At 35.8% G+C, this 21417-nt stretch overlaps 1 protein-coding gene across 3 annotated transcripts in view; it reads right to left on the bottom strand.

Moving 5' to 3' along the window:
• Positions 1–3235: 3235 nt before the first annotated feature.
• Positions 3236–21417, bottom strand: part of LOC127846964 (microprocessor complex subunit DGCR8-like) — a 34569-nt gene continuing 16387 nt past the window's right edge. For 2 of the 3 annotated variants that reach the window (XM_052378442.1, XM_052378450.1), the window contains exons 7-16: positions 21065–21137; positions 19502–19577; positions 18761–18790; positions 17046–17147; positions 16164–16336; positions 15281–15381; positions 14077–14176; positions 8187–8324; positions 7575–7670; positions 3236–5379 (exon numbers count right to left, since the gene is read on the bottom strand). In XM_052378442.1, the coding sequence (XP_052234402.1) occupies positions 5314–5379; positions 7575–7670; positions 8187–8324; positions 14077–14176; positions 15281–15381; positions 16164–16336; positions 17046–17147; positions 18761–18790; positions 19502–19577; positions 21065–21137 (955 nt within the window). In that variant the 3' untranslated portion in view covers positions 3236–5313. The remainder of the gene's footprint in view (positions 5380–7574; positions 7671–8186; positions 8325–14076; positions 14177–15280; positions 15382–16163; positions 16337–17045; positions 17148–18760; positions 18791–19501; positions 19578–21064; positions 21138–21417) is intronic. The other variant, XM_052378457.1, reaches the window with a different exon arrangement.

The following is a 21417-nucleotide window of genomic DNA, read 5'->3' as shown; positions in this document are numbered from 1 at the left end:
CGCCGAGCATCTTCATTGAAGTTATTTAGGGTAAACTATAAATCAAATTCGCCACAATAGCGTTGAAATTCAGATTTCCGACTAACCGCGAACTGACCATGAAATGACCTTGATACGGTTTGGAATGCAATTCATTTATAGCGAGGTCACGACTCCACTGCTGGAACGACGGTTTGTTTCAAATTTGATACTTAAAAATGTTAATTTTCAGAACAAAACATTTTGGGAAAAACATATCAGGTTAGGAAACAACAATTATATCAGCTATATCATGACTTTAAAGACCTTGGGTGCGGTTTTCGTCAATCACAGGAGAACACAATGAATACATCGCTAAAGATTACAGATTTTGGCATGAATTGAAGTTTGTCATTAAATGCTTTATATTGATAAATGTTAACATCGGTTCTAAAAAAAACACTCGAAAAAAACAAGAATGAAACTAAAGAAAAAAAGTAATCCTCAACTGTGCTCGAACCACTGACCCCTGTAGTAAAAGTCGATCGCTTCAGGGACCTATGCAAACAAATATATTGTATAGGTCCCTGATCGCTTACACCACTCGGCCATCCGTGCTCATACAATAAGAGATGTATTTAATATTTTATATAAGCAATCCTCGTAGTATCACAAAATATAACGACAAAAACACATCTCTCCAACATATTCAATCGTTTCGCGTTGCAACGCTTTATAATTTTCAGGGTTTTAAATCGCCAAAAGATGCATATAATGGATGTTTTAGAGCATGGCACATGTTCAGTTTTACTGTTTCCTCTCAAGAATCATAACTACAACGAAAGTTTGCGAATCTGAAACATTTTTTTAATTTTGTAAATTTACCAAAACGTGAAAAGGCCCCTTTAAGGCTAATAATGCTACAATAAATTTCTTACGTGCAATTCCAAAGACTTTCAGAATGTATTTTGTAGGTCTTTGGCAATTCCAGAAATTATTGAACGTTGTCAAATATACAGCGGTATGCTACGCTTCACTAATTTTCATTCGGGTGTCCAGCTTAATAATTTAACAGACGTGTTTACTATTTTTCGAGTGATCTTCTGTCAAGCCCACAAGAACATGCCCGATATCAGCCATCAACTTGGTACGCCTATGCCTGTTTTTCTAAAAATACGTTAAAGGTGACATTGACTTGACAAGCCATAAATATAATCCCAGGCCAGGTCTCAATGCAAAATTGTTTTATCCAGATTATTATATCGGGATTTCGTCAAGATTGGTTAATGCATATTACAGTCATCGGACAAAAATCATTTGTTTGATGCCTCTCAAACCGTTTATTAAATTTCCAGGATTTTAGCTCCGTTGAAAACTTGTTTAAAATCGTACTGAAATTCGTGAAAAAATAACATGTTGTAAGAGATAACATTCTATGGTAAGAAATTATGTTAAGAAAATGTGATTAATAAGTTTTCAAGTTGTGCATAATTAGGTTTTGAAAGCAGGAGCTTGATACACCTTAAGTTTGACCTTGTGAGGTCAAAGTAAAACAACGTCGTTAAAAAAAGCAGCCCAAAATGGCTAGTGATGCGGCTGTCACAGTGTGGGTCTACGCCAACGTCAGTAATTTTATTCAACACCAAACTTCTAACAAGCGATTCCCTAATCAATCTGCTATACATTTATATAATTCATGTAAGTCAGGGTCCGTTCCTTGACTAAACATAATTACTAGACTAGATCTCTTAGTCAGCATATAATTATACATGCTACTTATTTTGATTAACTCACCCAAATTTTTGAATGTCGTTATTATTGCTGGTCAATGGAAATCCAAAAACAAAAAGACCCTCAGTATCTTGAATGCTCGTATTAGCAAATAGAGCTCAGATACATCTTTATAATATGTAAGACCATAGGGTCACGATTTGAAATGTTTAGATGAGGACCAATATATGAAACATTATACTAATAATCCCAACTTTGGGCTTCGTCATTTATACATCAAAACAAAGATACTCTTCCATACACGTATATGCACGAGGACCTTGAACAACGATAGCACGAGTAACTGTATTCGAGACTACTGGGGTAAATCTATTTCACCACACAGGCCCGATATGAGTGAAGTTAGTAGCGCATAATGCTATGTAACACACCCAATAATTATATCTCATCCCATGCCGTTTTAGAGATGTTCCCCATGATTTTGAGTCGTAAATCTATATACAACATTATGTGACATATTAACCCTAGGTAGTGGGCAGCTTTGCCCTCGCGGGTATGATTTGAACACACTTTCTACAGCACTACTCTATGCTTGTACACACCAGTTATTAAACCCACGAGTCTTGCGTTTCCGAAGAGATTGTGAAAGTTCTCATTTTCACACTCTTTTTGAGGCTCAAAAAACTATATATGTAGTGAATCAGAAAAACATAACTCATTTAAAAGAGGATCTACCAATTAATTTTCGTCAACCACCTTCGACAGACTGAACATGTTTCAAGACAAAACGCATTGACAACCATCACCTCAATAACACACCACAAGCACTGTGTGCTTTACGAGTCTAAGGCTCGATTGGTCATTGTCGGCTCGGGTACTACTTGCATGTTCCCCGGGTACTCTTAAATATACTTACATGTACCCCGGGTACGGTAAATATACTTAATCGTACCCGGTCGATATTAGACTGTACCCGAGTTGTATTCCCGCCCATAATCCGATGTAGTAAAACGAGCTACCGATTATCTTAAATAAATTTCTCTTTAGAAAAACTTCATCAACATGCTTTTTGAATATGAGATTCGATAATATAGAGGACATTTTGCAGAAAATTGACATAAATGTGAATATAATTAATTAGTTTTAGTTTATTGACCATACCCGGGGTACATGTAAGTATACTTAAGAATACCTGGGGTACATGTAAGAAGTACCCGAGCCGACAATGACCAATCGAGCTTAACTGAGCAAATAAAACAGCGAATGTGGAATAAAAGTTAAGAATGCTATCATTGTTAAATACGGAGGTTCTGTAAATCTACTCTATTTGTTGACCTACACGTCTCCATTCCGCTTTATGGCTCAGATATAATACGGTATTTGTGTTTTTGTTCATTGTGATTGTGTGGGTTGTTTGTGGGGAAGGGGAAAAGGCGATTGGAATTATTTTTTTTTGGGGGGGGGGGGTGCACACTTTATAAGGTATGTTATATTTGAGCAATAATTTCAATAGCACATGAAAAATATAAAAACAGAACAACAATACTAACTTGAAAATAGTTTTTAAATAGAAGATTACAAAGAACAACATCAAAAACGTGAATACTACGTATGTAGTCTCTTTCGTTGAAAAACATTTACTACAACATTGAAATGAGTGTTTTGAAAAGAGCTCCTTCATAAATGAAAAGACAAATACACATTTATAATAATATTCAGGTTAAATATGTTTAACAACTTATCGTTTTTTCAGCTTATTACCTAGTTTGATAAATCTTTGTATTTAACTATAATTTCTTCTTCAAAGAGAAACATCAGTGAAACTGATTGATGCTTCTAAATTAATGGCTAAGTTGATATATGGGTTGCTTGGAAACAAATTGTTGTTCAAGGGTCAATAACTCTCTGAAAAATCAGTACAGCTGAATGCCACGACAATAAGAGCATGCCGGGATAGTGCATATGCAGGTAGAGATTAATAACATTTGTTTAATTAGTTCAGGTCATCTCACATAAAGAAGTAAGATGTATTAGCAGATGTAAAATTATTAATAAAATGACAATGACTGCCTGAACAATTATTTGAGTGGAACAATCTGTAAATATACGCATGTCCATCCAAAGGGATACAAAATATGAATTTTCGTATCATTTGGTTCATTTTTGTCTTAGATCTAACATGAAAAGGCTTTATTAATTAAAGGGCAATAAGTCAAGTGACCAAACAAATTCACTATTTCAAAAAAAAGAGAGAAAAAACTGCAAAAACTTCAATAACAGGGCCCTGGCATTATGTTACTTTAATAAAAGGACATTAACTCCTTAAAAGAAATGCAATCTTGAAACCTCCTCAATATGCCCTGGAGCACTTTGATATTATAATTCTGTACATGATTGAGGAAAATGGTGTGCAAAACATGGGAGGAGTTCTGCATAGAAGCTTTAATATAAAATTGTGTACAATGGAGCATAAAACCCACACTTCTTAAAAAAGCAAAGCAATTGTGAAATCTTTAGCCTATTTGCTAAATCACTAATAGATAATTATTCTATCAACGTTTGTCAAAAATCGAAGGCAAAAATACAGTAGGAGTTAAATACAGTAGCTTTGATATGAAATTTTAAACAAAGGGCAATAACTCCTTAGCAATGAATCAATAGCAAAACATTGATAGTATGCACAAGCTGCTGTATTATCTTGACAGCATAAAAGGCCTTATTCATTTCATAGACTCTTATAATTGAAATTTGATTCATATGAATTACATTGAAACATATAATTAAGCTATTTAAGTTGTATCAATTATCTTAGCAAATTGCGTAAAACAATGTACTTATAAAATATATGACACTTATGGGGAATACAAAATAAAAATTACCTTAATAAACATTGCAACAAGATCATTGATTATACAGTATCATGGCCTTTTGTGTTTTCAATTATTCAGGATTTAAGAACCAGTCGTAAAATTGAGCCAGTCCCATACACAAACAAAACTATTTATACTTGTATGTATAAATTGGATTACAAGTACCCAGGTACAAGCAGTAAATATCAAATATTTGATGTAAACATTTATATTAAGTAGCACAACAGCGAAAGATATCTCATAGACAATCATACTCCTCTCATCACATAGTTCATATCCAAAGAGCAAAATATTATTTCTATTTTTACCACATTTTTTAGGAAATATATATTATAATTACATAACAAGAGCACCACATAACGGGTGCCACGCTCGGCTGCGGGTGCAGTTTTTAATAAATGAAAGCTGGTCAGATTTTTTTTAGAGGTCACAGTGACCTTGACCTTTGACCTAGTGACCCAAAAATGGGTGTGGCATGTAGAACTCATCAAGGTGCATCTACATGTGAAGTTTCAAAGTTGTAGGTTGAAGCACTTTGATTTAAGAGCCAATGTTCAAAACCTTAACAAAATGTAAACGTTTTAGCACGACGCGGACGGCGGACGACGGGCTGGCTATGACAATACCTTGGGTTTTCTTCGAAAACAGCCGAGCTAAAAAGAAGCACTCTTGATCAGTCAATAGCACGAGACTAGTTTCTGAGACCAATTATTCTACCAGGGATTGGTTGATGAGAAGGCATTTGTTGAAGCATTCATAAGTTGAGTACCGCTGCATTTGAAGCAAGGCTTGCTGTGTCTCCTTTCTTCTGCTCTTCTTTCTGAAAATAGTACGAGATACATTTCTTTAATAAATGATACAGACTTAAAGTGTGTAGGATGCAGTATTCAATTGCATGAATACTTTGATATTGTCTTATGAATGCTGATTTGTAGATGGCACATACTCTTTGATTCTCATATTTGAGCATAAATCTTCTGTGTCTAATGTGTAACCCTTTGGTCTGGACAAGTCCAGATGGACTTATGGACGTTAACCCTTAAAGCGCTGGAGCTGAATTTTAAAGGCCTTTGCAAACAGTTTGGATCCAGATGAGACGCCACAGAACATGGCGTCTCATCTGGATCCAAACTGTTTGCTATTCTGATAGTATTCTTTGAAAAAAAAATGAAGAAAATGCTTATTTTAGAAATTCAGCAGACGACATTTTAGCAGAAGACAAATTACCCAGCATGCAAAGGGTTAATGGCTTTTCTTCTCATTTTATTAGCCTGATTCAATAAACTGATACATTTCTAAGCCTCATTTAATAATCCTAATAGTATTCAACACAAACATTAGATTATCTACAAACACAGAATTTAATATATTTTATTTTTATTTTTAATTTTTACTAAATAGCCACATTATTTTAACAAAAGAGAGTAGGAAATGTGTTGTTAAACAACAATAACAATACAAATCTGTTTTTCTCTGGTATGTCATGGTCCCTATTATTGTGGTTTTTTTAGAACAGAATAAGCTTAAGATTCCTTTTTGACTTCACAATTTCAAGTACAGACATGTATAAGGTAGGTGTCAAAATATTACAAGCTATACTTAAATGAACATTTTTTTTAAATAATCCACATAAATACATGTCCTTGTTTACGCCATCAATTTTCACACAGTACATTATACATGTAATACCATTTCAGTATTTAAGTGACTTAGGCCAGTGGTTCTCAAATCTGACAAGAATTTTGAGCAATTGAGGCCTCACAAATAAAACTCAACTTAGTGTTGCTGTGCCCAGATTTTCGACTTTTGTTTTAACTGCCTTTGAGTATATTAAAAACAATATTGAGTATATTAAAAACAATAGTTGTGATCTTTATCAACTTTGAGTACTTTGTCTACAAAATGTCAGCATACATCATGTTAAAAACTAAATAAGACCAATACAACATGTCCAGTCTAATCCAGGGTTTTAATCATCTGACAAAAGGGATTTTCATATAAACCTAGACACATTTAGCAAGAAAACTACCAAGCTTGTTCTGGATAAAACCAATCACAACTTTTGAAAAAAACAACAAACAAGAGCTGTCACCATAGGATGACTTATGCGCCCTATAAACGCTTGATAGAGCATTTTTTTAAACCTAAATGCAGATTTCGAAACCTAAACGCGGACCCTAAGTTCAAGGTCGAGGTCACAGGGGTCAAAATTTGTGTGCGTATGGAAAGGCCTTGTCCATAAACACATGCATACCAAATAAGAAGGTTATATCTCAAGGGATATAAAACTTATGAGCATTTTTCAAAACCTAAATGCAGATTTTGAAACCTAAACGCGGACCCTAACTTCAAGGTCAAGGTCACAGGGGTCAAAATTTGTGTGCGTATGGAAAGGCCTTGTCAATATACACATGCATACCAAATATGAAGGTTATACATGTATCTCAAGGGACATAGAAGTTATGAGCATTTTTCGAAACCTAAACGCAGATTTTGAAACCTAAACGCGGACCCTAACTTCAAGGTCAAGGTCACAGGGGTAAAAATTTGTGTGCGTATGGAAAGGCCTTGTCCATATACACATGCATACCCAATATGAAGGTTATATCTCAAGGGACAAAGAAGTTATGAGCATTTTTCGAAACATAAACGCAGATTTCGAAACCTAAACGCGGACCCTAAGTTCAAGGTCACAGGGGTAAAAATTTGTGTGCGTATGGAAAGGCCTTGTCCATATACACATGCATACCAAATATAAAGGTTATATCTCAAGGGATATATAATAGTTATGAGCATTTTTCGAAACCTAAATGCAAAGTGTGACAGAAAGACAGACAGACAGACGGACAGTCCGATCACTTTTCCCCTTTTCCTCCTTCTCCTTCCCCTTTTCTTGGAAAGGGGGCATAAAAAACAATACATTTTATTTTTTTAATTGTAAATTTAATTGGCAATCAGATACTACATGTAGTCACATACATGATTATCTTAACACATTCTTTACTGAAGTTTTACCTGTTTCAACTGCTGTCTCATCTCCAACATTGCCTTCTTGAGATTACTGAGAATTTCAAAGTTTTTCTTTGTATCGGACTCCAGTGGCTCAGGTTGCTGTAATACAAAGGTGCATGTTCCCACTTCTAAAACAAGCAGATCTGAATCTCATTTTAAAAGTTCAAATAATAGTTCAATATGGATCAATATTTTTGCATTTGTAACACTTTATTATTTTCAGGTTTTTAAATCTTCAATTTACAAAGACATGAGGTCCCTTTAAATAATGCTATGAATGCAATAAAAGCGTATGAAGAATCCATGCATACATTTATTATGCAAATAAATATGATTTTGATATTCCGTTAAATCAAAAGCAAGGTTGTTCTATTCTTAAATTATTTACTTCAGTCAATAAGTCTTGTTCAAATCAAAACTTAATTTACTGAGTTATTCTAAGCATGGGGAATTGGGTACTTTGATATCAGATAAGTGACTGATTCTATGAAAGAATTGATGAATTGAATAGATTTCTCAATGGTTAACGCAAATCAGCCCCTGTTCATTACTAGAGAAGGAAATAAAATAACAAAATCTAACACTTAAAGAGAACACAACAAAAGTATGCCATACCGCCTGTGCGAAGTTGGTCTTTGGTGCCGAGCTGTACATGCGCAGTATGGAAGCCCAGCTGGTGAGACTAGGGTGAAGTTTCTGTAACATCACCTGGGCAGCCTGTTGCTTTGCCTCCCGCTTGTTGTTAGCTATCACCTGGCAACAGAAATATGGGCTATATTATGAGATATGTTGTTAGCTATCACCTGGCAACAGAAATATGTGCTATATTATCAGATCTGTTGTAAGCTATCACCTGGCAACAGGAAAATGTGCTATATTATCAGATCTGTTGTTAGCTATCACCTGGCAACAGAAATATGTGCTATCTTATCAGATCTGCTGTTAGCGATCACCTGGCAACAGACAAAATGTGCTATATTATCAGATCTGTTATTAGCTATCACCTGGCAACAGAAATATGTGCTGTCTTATCAGATCCATTGTTAGCTATCACCTGGCAACAGAAATATATGCTATCTTATCAGATCCGTTGTTAGCTATCACCTGGCAACATAAATATGTGCTATATTATCAGATATGTTGTTAGCTATCACCTGGCGACAGAAATGTGTGCTATATTATCAGATCTGTTGTTTGCTATCATCTGGCAACAGAAATATGTGCTATATTATGAGATCTGTTGTTTGCTATTACCTGGCAACATAAATTTGTGCTATATTATCAAATATGTTCTTAGCTATCGCCTGGCAACAGAAATATGTGCTATATTATCAGATCTGTTGTTTGCTATCACCAGGCAACAGAAATATGTGCTATATTATCAGATCTGTTGTTTGCTATCACCTGGCAACAGAAATATGTGCTATATTATCAGATCTGTTGTTTGCTATCAACTAGCAACAGAAATATGTGCTATATTATCAAATATGTTGTTAGCTATCAACTGGCAACAGATATATGGTCTATATTATCAGATATGTTGTTAGCTATCACCTGGCAACAGAAATATGTGCTATATTATCAGATCTGTTGTTAGCTATCACCTGGCAACATAAATATGTGCTATATTATCAGATGTGTTGTTTGCTATCACCTGGCAACAGAAATATGTGCTATATTATCAGATCTGTTGTTAGCTATCACCTGTCAACATAAATTTGTGCTATATTATCATATATGTTCTTAGCTGTACTTGGCAACAGAAATATGTGCTATATTATCAGATCTATTGTTTGCTATCACCTGGCAACAGAAATGTGTGCTATATTATCAAATATGTTGTTTGCTATCACCTGGAAACAGAAATATGTGCTATATTATCAAATATGTTGTTAGCTATCACCTGGCAACAAAAATATGTGCTATATTATCAGATCTGTTGTAAGCTATCAACTGGCAACAGAAATATGTGCTATATTATCAGATATGTTGTTAGCTATCACCTGGCAACAGAAATATGTGCTATATTATCAAATATGTTGTTAGCTATCACCTGGCAACAGAAATATGTGCTTTATTATCAGATCTGTTGTTTGCTATCACCTGGCTATGGAAATATGTGCTATATTATCAGATATGTTGCTAGCTATCACCTGGCAACAGAAATATGTGCTATATTATCTAATATGTTGTTAGCTATCACCTGGCAACGGAAATATGTGCTATATAATCAGATCTGTTGTTTGCTATCACCTGACAATGGAAATATGTGCTATATTATCAGATATGTTGTTAGCTATCACCTGGCAACAGAAATATGTGCTATATTATCAGATATGTTGTTAGCTATCACCTGGCGACAGAAATATGTGCTATATTATCAGATCTGTTGTTTGCTATCACCTGGCAACAGAAGTATGTGCTATATTATTATATATGTTGTAAGCTATCACCTGGCAACAGAAATATGTGCTATATTATCAGATATGTTGTAAGCTATCACCTGGCAACAGAAATATGTGCTATATTATCAGATCTGTTGTTTGCTATCACCTGGCAAAAAATACTGTTAGAGTACTGTAATTACTCTCAGTTTTTGAATACCCTTTTTTAATATAATATTTATCTTTTGTGACTTCAATGTTTCTGACGCCCAAATTTTCGGTTGAGCAAAACTTTTCAGACTAAGTCCTAGATTTATGAAAGTTTATTATCTTCTTAATCAAGTCCTATCATTAATCCATTTTAATTGTCACAGCATCATAATTAATACATAAATGTCACTAGTGAAAACTAATTTCACTTGCAACGTTATTTATATTGTCATATCTACATCTAAAACAATAATTTTTCATTAAAACTATTCAAATGTTTAACAAAATACAACAAGAGCTGTCACCATAGGATGACTTTTGCCCCCTATAAACGCTTGATAGAAGTTATGAGCTTTTTTCGAAACCGAAACGCAGTAGAGCTGCAACGATTCACCAACAGCTTGATTCGATTCCATTTCGATTTCAGACAGTCTGATACTGATTGTTTCGATTCGATTCATCTTTCAACCTAGTTTTATCATATATTCACTATTCTGCCTAAAAACAAACATTTCTGTTCAAATGTGTTGCATACCTAGATATCTTGGGCTTTTGTGCGTTTGTTAGATATAGTTTGGCAGGTTCAACAGTGTTTTAAAAACTGTTGAAAATGGGTTAAATTAACATTTGTAAGAAATATTTAGCAAGATACTGCCATTGTTCTGACAAACTATGTCAATATTTCAATAAAATACATAAACAAGAGGGCCAAGATGGCCCTAGTTTGCTCACCTGAGAAGAGTCTGTTCATTCAATCTTTACCAAATGTCAAACTTGACCTAGAAATTGTCCAGACAAACATCCTGGTCAAGTTTCATCATTATTTTATCTGCGAGTCATGATCAATTTACCTATGAAGTTTCATGATCCTAGGCGCAAGCATTCTTGAGTTATCATTCGGAAACCATTTTTCTAAGTTGAGTCACCATAACCTTGACAGCCATTGTGTGAATATGTTATTTGGCACTGTCACCTTGACCTTTGACCTAGTGACCTGATAATCAGTAGGGGTCATCTGTGAGTCATGATCAATATACCTATGAAGTTTCATGATCCTAGGCATAAGCGTTCTTGAGTTATCATCCGGAAACCATTTTACTATTTCAGGTCACCGTGACCTTGACCTTTGACCTAATGACCTACAAATCAATAGGGGTCATCTTCGAGTCATGTTCAATGTACCTATGAAGTTGCATGATCCTAGGCATAAGCGTTCTTGAGTTATCATCTGGAAACCATTTTACTATTTCGGGTCACCGTGACCTTTGACCTAGTGACCTGAAAATCAATAGGGGCCATCTACGAGTCATTATCAATGTACCTATGAAGTTTCATGATCCTAGGCAAAAGCGTTCTTGAGTTATCATCCGGAAACCATTTTACTATTTCGGGTCATCGTGACCTTGACCTTTGACCTAGTTACCTGAAAATCAATAGGGGTCATCTATGAGTTATGATCAATGTACCTATGAAGTTTCATGATCCTAGGCCTAAGCGTTCTTGAGTTATCATCCGGAAACCATTTTAATATTCAGGTAATCGTGACCTTGAACTAGTGACCTCAAAAAAATCAATAGGGGTTATCTGCGAGTCATGATCAATGTATCTATGAAGTTTCATGATCCTAGGCATAAGCGCTCTTGAGTTATCATCCGGAAACCATTTTACTGCTTTGGATCACCATGACCTTGACCTTTGACCTAGTGACCTGAAAATCAATAGGGATCATCTGCGAGTCATGATCAATGTATCTATGAAGTTTCATGATCATAGGCATAAGTGTTCTTGAGTTATCATCCGGAAACCATTTTACTATTTCGGGTCATCGTGACCTTGACCTTTGACCAAGTGACCTGAAAATCAATAGGGGTCATCTGCGAGTCATGAACAATGAAGTTTCATGAACCTTGGCATAAGCGCTCTTGAGTTATCATCCGGAAACCATCTGGTGGACGGACGGACCGACATGAGCAAAACAATATACCCCCTCTTCTTCGTAAGTGGCGGGGGGGGGGGGGCATAATGTGAAAACTGCCCCCCTCACAGCAGCCATGTTATTAAACTGACCGGAACCATTTTTGAACTCAACTCTCATATCAAGGAAACAAATGTTCTGAGCAAATTTCATGAAAATTGGGCCAAAAATGTGACTTCTACTGTGTTTACATGTTTTCACTATATACGTATAGAAAAAAATGACCCGCCCACTGGCGGCAATGTTTTTTCACCGATCCCAACCATTTTCAAACTCCTCCGAGATATCAATTAAATAACAATGTTTTGACCAACTTTCATGATGATTGGACAAAAATTGTGACTTCTAGAGTGTTAACAAGGTTTCTCTTGGGCCAAATAGGGAAAACTGCCACTATATACAAATAGAGAAAAATGCCCGGCCCACTGGCGGCCATGTTTTTTCACCAATCTCGATCATTTTCGAACTCGTCCGAAATATCAATTGAACCAATGTTTTGACCAATTTTCATGATGATTGGGCAAAAATTGTGACTTTTAGAATGTTTACAAGGTTTCTTTATAGCCAAATAAGGAAAACTGCCCCGCCCACTGGCGGCCATGTTTTTCAACGGATCGGAACCACTTTTGGACTCAACCAAGATATCATTAAGACAAACATTTAGACAAAGTTACATGAAGATTGGGCATGAAATGTGACTTCTACAGTGTTAACAAGGTTTTTCTTTTTTTTGACCTAGTGACCTAGTTTTTAACCCGGCACAACCCAGTTTCGAACTCGGTCGAGATTTCATTGGGACAAAGCTTCAGACCAAGTTTCATGAAGATGGGACAAAAAATGTGGCCTCTAGAGTGTTTACGAGCAAATCTAAACGGACGGACAGACATACGACGGACAAAGACCGGTCACAAAAGCTCACCTGAGCAATCAGGTGAGCTAAAAAGAATAGCAAATTAGGAACTCAATATTAATATCAATAAACTTCTGACTAAAAGATTGTTTTAACTACACAATAATATAATTAATAAATAAATAATAATAAGGCTGGTGACTTGAGAAGTTGCACTGGTGCTACCTCCTGCTTAATCAACGTTATGTTTGCGTTTGAAATGCTGCATTAGATTAGTGGTTGATCCGGACTAAGGGTACGCCACGTCCGTGAAGCACAGTTTACACGTAGCTTTATCGGCAGGGCTACCATCCAGAAACCCAAAATACTGCCACACTTTTGATTTTAGCTTCATAGGCGCATCTGATAATTTCAATTTGTCAGCCACAACTTTTTCAGCCATTTTGACGCTTTTTCCGAAAGTAGACTGTAACGCTTATTGATTGAATGACTAAAGTAATAAGTAACCAATCGCGCCCGATGTAATTACAGGTACAGATAAAACCTATACCTTCCAGTATCAAATAGTCAGACTACAGCGGGCTTCACATATCTATGTCTATATGTTAAAGAATCGAATCAAATTTGGTAGTGTTGGTCTCGTAATCGAATCGAGGCATTTAAAACCGATTTTCGATGCATCGCATCGAATCGTTGCAGCTCTAAAACGCAGATTTCGAAACCTAAACGCGAACCCCAAGTTCAAGGTCAAGGTCACAGGGGTCAAAATTATACACATGCATGCCAAATATGAAATTGCTATCTGAAGCGACATAGAAGTTATGAGCATTTTTTGAAACCTAAACGCAAAGTGTGACGGACAGACGGACGGACAGTCCGATCACTATATGCCATCCTTCTGGGGCATAAAAATGTTTTCAGATCAATAGTAAATCAAGACCAGTCCGGAGGTTATTTCAAGAATCACAGTAACATTCACAATAAACACATTTCAGTAAAAATACAGTAACATGTTTAAAATGGCATTCATGTGTTTCTAAAGCGACAATATTAATGCTATTGTGTACCACCAGATTGTCAACTCACTGAACACTTGTGTTTGCCCACTGTGAGGGTGAACTCTGTCTTCTGGTTTGATATCTGCTTCTTGTCTATCTGCATGTTTGTGTTACCCAGACCATGGTTCCTGAAACACATATGGGGTATTTACGCTGATAAATGGGCCGTGCTCTGTGAAAAGGGGGTTAAATGCATGTGCATAAAGTGTCGTACCAGATTAGCCTGTGCAGTTCAAACAAGCAAATTAATGACGACACTTTCCGCTTTTATGACATTTTTCATTTTAAGTAAGTGTCTTCTAAGCAAAAATCAAGATGAGGGAGAAAGAGGACTGCACAGGCTAATCTGGGACGACACTTTACGCACGTGCATAAAATCCACTTTTCACAGAGCGATACTCAATTAGTTGTGAGACAAATATTATGTGTAATGCTTTTGAAATATAAAATCACTATTGCACAAAAGCTGAATGAAGAATAGACTTTGACACATATGAAAATAAATTTGTATAAGCATGTGGGTGAAACATGTATGCTTGTTTCCAATGCTCTTCATTAAACTTAAATTTAAAAATAACTTAACAAATTTATAATAACTTTTTGAAATACTAATAGTATGAATACAATATTGGTATAACTTATTACAAATGTTCAAAAGTAAAATTGCCAACTTGACTCATAAGAGATATGATTTTCAGGGCTGTACAGAGTATTGGGTTTCCCAGTCGAACATTGCTGGCTAAATTATTAAAGGTCATGTCGGAATCCATAAAGCAGGATTATATTTTCATGTTACTTAATACGTTATTTGAATTGCAGAATCAATTTATACAGATGAAATTAACTACAACTGAACTGTATATTTTTCAGGGTAAAGGTGCTTTGCCATGTCTCATCACCTATGGTAACCTACCTGCTGTACCATGTCTCATTGTCTAGTGTAACCTACCTGCTGTGCCATGTCTCATCACCTATGGTAACCTACCTGCTGTACCATGTCTCATTGTCTAGTGTAACCTACCTGTTGTGCCATGTCTCATCGCCTAGCGTAACCTACCTGCTGTGCCATGTCTCATCACTATGGTAACATACCTGCTGTTACATGTCTCATCACTATGGTAACCTACCTGCTGTGCCATGTCTCATCACTATGGTAACCTACCTGCTGTATCATGTTTCATCACTATGATAACCTACCTGCTGTGCCATGTCTCATCACTATGGTAACCTACCTGCTGAGGCAGTCTGCCAGGATCTGGTAGGGTTTGTTTAAAGCTGCTTTCTCACATAGTTCTGGCACTCTAGGGTCTTCTATGGGGACATTCTCAAAGTACTGAAACATGTACACTGGATTAAACATGTTGAAAAAGCAATCATTCATCATAAAGTTTCCCAAATTTCCTGATGCTTATATTAAGTACTTGAAATCTGTACATTTTTCCATCAAATATATTCATTAAATATTCAATGGTATATTTTTGTTAAAGCATAATACTTGAAGCAATTCTGACAATGATTTTTAACTATAATATTTGTGAGTATACCAGTAAGAAAAGTGAGATTTACATGATTTTTGTTTAGCTGTTGCCATGAAAATACATGTCAAGGAGCTATATCTTTGTAATAAATGTGATGAATGCCTTTGCACTGCTTGCTTTTTCATGTTCAAGTGAAAATAACTCCAGAACATTTGGTTTACTGAGGATAAAGTGTATTGCTCATTTTGGAAATGTCTCTTTCATTGCTTGAGAAATGTGGGAGCAATGCTATAACAAATCAACCAACTAAAAGAGACAATATACTCCCATCAAACATCAATTTTGGGGCATTGTTTTTCTTTACCTGCTGAGGCAAAGGTAGAAGTGCCTGTCAGATGAGGAATGAATTTGTGACTAAAGGGAATGAACAATAAATAAAATCTTTAGCTATAGCATGCTCTGATGAATATCGCTGTGATAATTTACAAAAATGTCTTGAAACCAATTTTTTGTCAACATTCATTTAATTTCTTTCTTTATTTTAAAGATTAAATTGAGAGGAAAATTGAAAGTTGTACCAGTAATATGGGAAAAATCAAATGAGACCCAACAAAACACTATGCAAAGTGTCACTTACTCCAAAGTTGTCATTCCTGTCTACTTTGAGGTTGTCCTTCATGAAGGGCATGAAGATGCAGAGGGCATTCTGAGCAGCGTTGTTCTTGGCCTGACGCTTTGACTGACCAATACCGCTGGCATAGTGGATGTTGTTGATGATTATGGAAGCTTCAAACGGGTTCTCAGAGTTCTCTGAAAAAAATAAAACCGCACACTGATGAGAGGTGGTAAAATTATATTCTTGATGGGTGATTTTTCTGACACTAATATATTTTTAGTCAAATTATACATAGATAGGCACACAAATTCAGGATGTTAAAAATATATATATATATATATATATATATAAGTTTCATAACAATAGTTCAATTCATTTCTCATTGAAGCCATAGAAATTCATTCTATGTTTAGGATGCATTTGATAATTTTAAAACCTACCAACCACGTAGGAAAAACCAACAACAAGCCAATAAAAACATTTTCTATAACAACTTTTCCAATGCCTTGTAACAATTTATACTTTGCTAGTTGTCTTCCCACCAATATCCAATAACTAATTATATACATGAAGTTTGAAAACAGTGGTATTTGGAAAGATTATGACTTACAAAGTAATTTCATTTATTTTCTAGTGTCATGACTTTTATTAGGTTATAAAAATGATTTTTCCAAAATGATTTAATTGGCTTTTCCAAGTGTTTTTATTGTTTTGTATAAGGAGACGTAAGTAGCTTATGTTCTATTGGTCTTATTTAGAGACATTTGAACCTAAGAAATCTTGCTTAGCCATATTCAAATCTTCTATATTTCTTTTAATAAAATCACAACTTTTGAAATGAGTACCACTATGCAAAAAACCCTGTCATTTGTAACCATGAGCAAATCATCTCTCGTTTGTTACCTATTTCCTTGAACACATAGTGCGGGTGGGTCTTGAGTACATTCTGTGCATACTCATGGAGAATACACAGTGATGTCTTGCCAACGGGATTCAAGAGGAACGCTGAAATACAGACACAAACAATATGTGACACTGTAAGAGAAAAACAAACTGACAATCTGAAATACATGATAAAGGCCACAATAGTACATGGCATTGATGATCAGTAGTATGTGGATTGTTGTTGTTATCTTGAGGAAAAGAAACTTAAATACTGGAACACAGTCATTTTCATGTCAAAGGAATTTATCAATACAAAATTCCAAGATTTACAGTATTTGGCAAATTAAACAGTAAACAGTAGTTGCCTTTCAACACACTTATATCAGCATCACTCTGGGAAAATGGGACTTCATACATGTTAGTGAAGAGTTGCCTTATATTGGCCTATGATGGGACTTCATACATGTTAGTGAAGAGTTGCCTCAGAATAGCCTATGATGGGACTTCATACATGTTAGTGAAGAGTTGCCTCAGATTAGCCTATGATGGGACTTCATACATGTTAGTGAAGAGTTGCCTCAGAATAGCCTATGATGGGACTTCATACATGTTAGTGAAGAGTTGCCTCAGAATAGCCTGTGATGGGACTTCATACATGTTAGTGAAGAGTTGCCTCAGAATAGCCTATGATGGGACTTCATACATGTTAGTGAAGAGTTGCCTCAGAATAGCCTATGATGGGACTTCATACATGTTAGTGAAGAGTTGCCTCAGAATAGCCTATGATGGGACTTCATACATGTTAGTGAAGAGTTGCCTCAGAATAGCCTATGATGGGACTTCATACATGTTAGTGAAGAGTTGCCTCAGAATAGCCTATGATGGGACTTCATACATGTTAGTGAAGAGTTGCCTCAGATTAGCCTATGATGGGACTTCATACATGTTAGTGAAGAGTTGCCTCAGAATAGCCTATGATGGGACTTCATACATGTTAGTGAAGAGTTGCCTCAGAATAGCCTATGATGGGACTTCATTCATGTTAGTGAAGAGTTGCCTCAGAATAGCCTATGATGGGACTTCATACATGTTAGTGAAGAGTTGCCTCAGAATAGCCTATGATGGGACTTCATACATGTTAGTGAAGAGTTGCCTCAGAATAGCCTATGATGGGACTTCATTCATGTTAGTGAAGAGTTGCCTCAGAATAGCCTATGATGGGACTTCATACATGTTAGTGAAGAGTTGCCTCAGAATAGCCTATGATGGGACTTCATACATGTTAGTGAAGAGTTGCCTCAGAATAGCCTATGATGGGACTTCAAACATGTTAGTGAAGAGTTGCCTCAGATTAACTTGTGATGGGACTTCATACATGTAATGAAGAGTTGACTCAGATTAGCCTGTGCAGTCCGCACAAATTAATCAAGGACAACACTTTCCACTTTAATGGAATTTTTCCTTTATAGGTGGTCTCTTCTACATTTAAGTCCAGTAAAGGCGGAAAGTGTCGTCCCTGATTTGCCTGTGTGGACTGCAGAGGCTAATCTGGGACAACACTTTACACACATGCATAAAGCCCCATTTCTTAGAGCAATTCTAATATCCAAGAACAACAAACATCATAAATGTGTGTTTACAAAATAACACATATCAAATTGAATCAACATGAAAATAAACAAGCAACATAGGCAACATAAACAATAAGCAAATCATTTCATAAACATTCTTGCCAAAATGTGCATCACTCTTGTAACCTAAAACTAAATTCATTACAAAAATTGTCAACTTTCTTTTGTAATAAATTACTATGTGATATTTAGTAAATGTTTCAGTCAAACTTTGTTCAATATGTATAAGAATGTCATGAGCGTAGATTATCATATTATATTATATCAGCCTTAATATGTGTTTGGGAGCGTTGAGACATCTGTATGTCAACAAAGATTTGATAATATATTAACGTCACACCATTTTTGCTAACCATTTTCAAACAAAGAACAGCAGTGTTTCAAAAAGCTTTCAAAGGCATCTGTGTGGTGATATTAATATATTATATCCTGAAGCAATAAGGCATTTTAGAAGGATGATTACAAATCATATTTAAAATGGGCAGTCAACCAGTTTTGGATGTGAACATAACTTTCTAAAACAGAGATTACTTAATTTAACCAAGCTTTGTGGTTTATATTTGATATGTCTAAATACAAATATTTGTATTCAACAATATTTTAATAGTCTCCATTTTGTATATCATTCATGGTTCAAATTGAACATTTACTATGCACAGTTAACAATTTCACTGCTATTTTGCGATACAAATGTGCTCCAAGTTCAAGGCTGACGCTTGTCTTATAGTTAAATAATATGAAATAAAATCATATATTAACAACAAGTTTGAAATAAATCTATTATGAAACCTCATAGTATATAACATACAATTCCGTATTGACGAAGTAGAAATTACCCAGTACCTTTTTTCTTCATCTTGCCCGGCTCTACCCCCTCGTCCACTGGTAGAGGACACGTGATCAGTTTGGAGTTCTCTCCCTTTGGGAAGAAGCATGGTCAGGATTAGATTGCTTATGGCATTTTTACAAAATATAAATACGATAGTGAACAAGTGACTAGGTGTTTGGCCCCACATGACTCATTTCGAACTTTGATATTATTAGAACAAAGTTTCAAAAACATTGGACTAATTATGTGACTTATGGAGTGTTTTTAAGCTTTTTCTTTCATTTGAATTAGTGACCTAGTTTTATTTTACCTCACATGACCCAGTTTAAAATTTGACCCAGAAATTTCAAGGTTAAATGTTCAAACTAAGTTTAATGAAGATCGAACAATAAATATGGCTTCTAGAGTGTTAAAAATGTACATCCTGACAACGAATGAGGCACAGAAGACCCAAAAGTGATCATTAAAGCTCATGACTGTTAGCTTCAAATGTTTCACAAATTACTTAAACAAGGGACCTAAAATGTTGAGCAGTTCACTAAGAAATTTAACAATCAAACACATACAAAACACATTTCAATTCAAAATCCATGGTTTTAGTCCATTTCCAGATAGTTCCTCTTGAAGTAAATCAATCACACATGTTAAAAGACATTTCAATTCATGTTCCACAGTTTTATTCCATTTTATTCAATTTGAATAAATATTTTGGTAATTTTGCACTAAATTGGAGAGCCTAATTAGACGTTCAGGTCAACAGGGACCCATCAGACACTTACAAGGCAGTTAGCACATCAGTGATGCAAAGGTAATATTAATTTGTTAACTATTATTATGGTATATTGAAGTGAATATCAACAGATGATTGTCCTGCCTACTGGGTCTTTATGCAAGCCCTGGTGATGGAAGCATGCCATGTCTACTTACCAGTCTTGGTACAGCCTTTCTCTTTATGCAAGCCCTGGTTATGGAAGCATGCCATGTCTACTTACCAGTCTTGGTACAGCCATTCTCTTTAAGCATGGCCTGGTGATGGAAGCATGCCATGTCTACTTACCAGTCTTGGTACAGCCATTCTCTGTATGCAAGCCCTGGTGATGGAAGCATGCCATGTCTACTTACCAGTCTTGGTACAGCCATTCTCGTTATGCAAGCCCTTGTGATGAAAGCATGCCATGTCTACTTACCAGTCTTGGTACAGCCATTCTCTTTAAGCATGGCCTGGTGATGGAAGCATGCCATGTCTACTTACCAGTCTTGGTACAGCCATTCTCTTTAAGCATGGCCTGGTGATGGAAGCATGCCATGTCTACTTACCAGTCTTGGTACAGCCATTCTCGTTATGCAAGCCCTGGTGATGGAAGCATGCCATGTCTACTCACCAGTCTTGGTACAGCCATTCTCTTAATGCAAGCCCTGGTTATGGAAGCAGGCCATGTCTACTTACCAGTCTTGGTACAGCCATTCTCTTTAAGCATGGCCTGGTGATGGAAGCATGCCATGTCTACTTACCAGTCTTGGTACAGCCATTCTCTTTATGCAAGCCCTGGTGATGGAAGCATGCCATGTCTACTCACCAGTCTTGGTACAGCCATTCTCTTCCTGTTCTTGGCCTCCTCAGCAAGATGGCTACGCTTTTCTCTCCAAGTTCTTTATGAAAAAAAAATATTTAAAAGAAAGTCCTGTACAATTACTTGACTTTGTTGTTTGTTTAGCTTTTTGGCCACTGTATATAATTACTTCATGACTTACTCAATTTCAGTAATACAATGTGACCAGTTTGGAAACAACTACTTGGTGCAAATATTTTCCGCCAGTTAATAGTAAAATGAAATCTAAGCTAATCACATGGAGGGGTAGAATAGCTGTAAAACTGTAATTTCTTTGTTTAAGCCACATAAATACTCAAAATCAACTTGTATTTTGTATA

This window comes from Dreissena polymorpha, chromosome 1, assembly GCF_020536995.1.
Source record: "Dreissena polymorpha isolate Duluth1 chromosome 1, UMN_Dpol_1.0, whole genome shotgun sequence".
NCBI classification, from domain to species: Eukaryota; Metazoa; Mollusca; class Bivalvia; order Myida; family Dreissenidae; genus Dreissena; species Dreissena polymorpha.
This window is presented reverse-complemented; position numbering and strand designations above follow the sequence as displayed.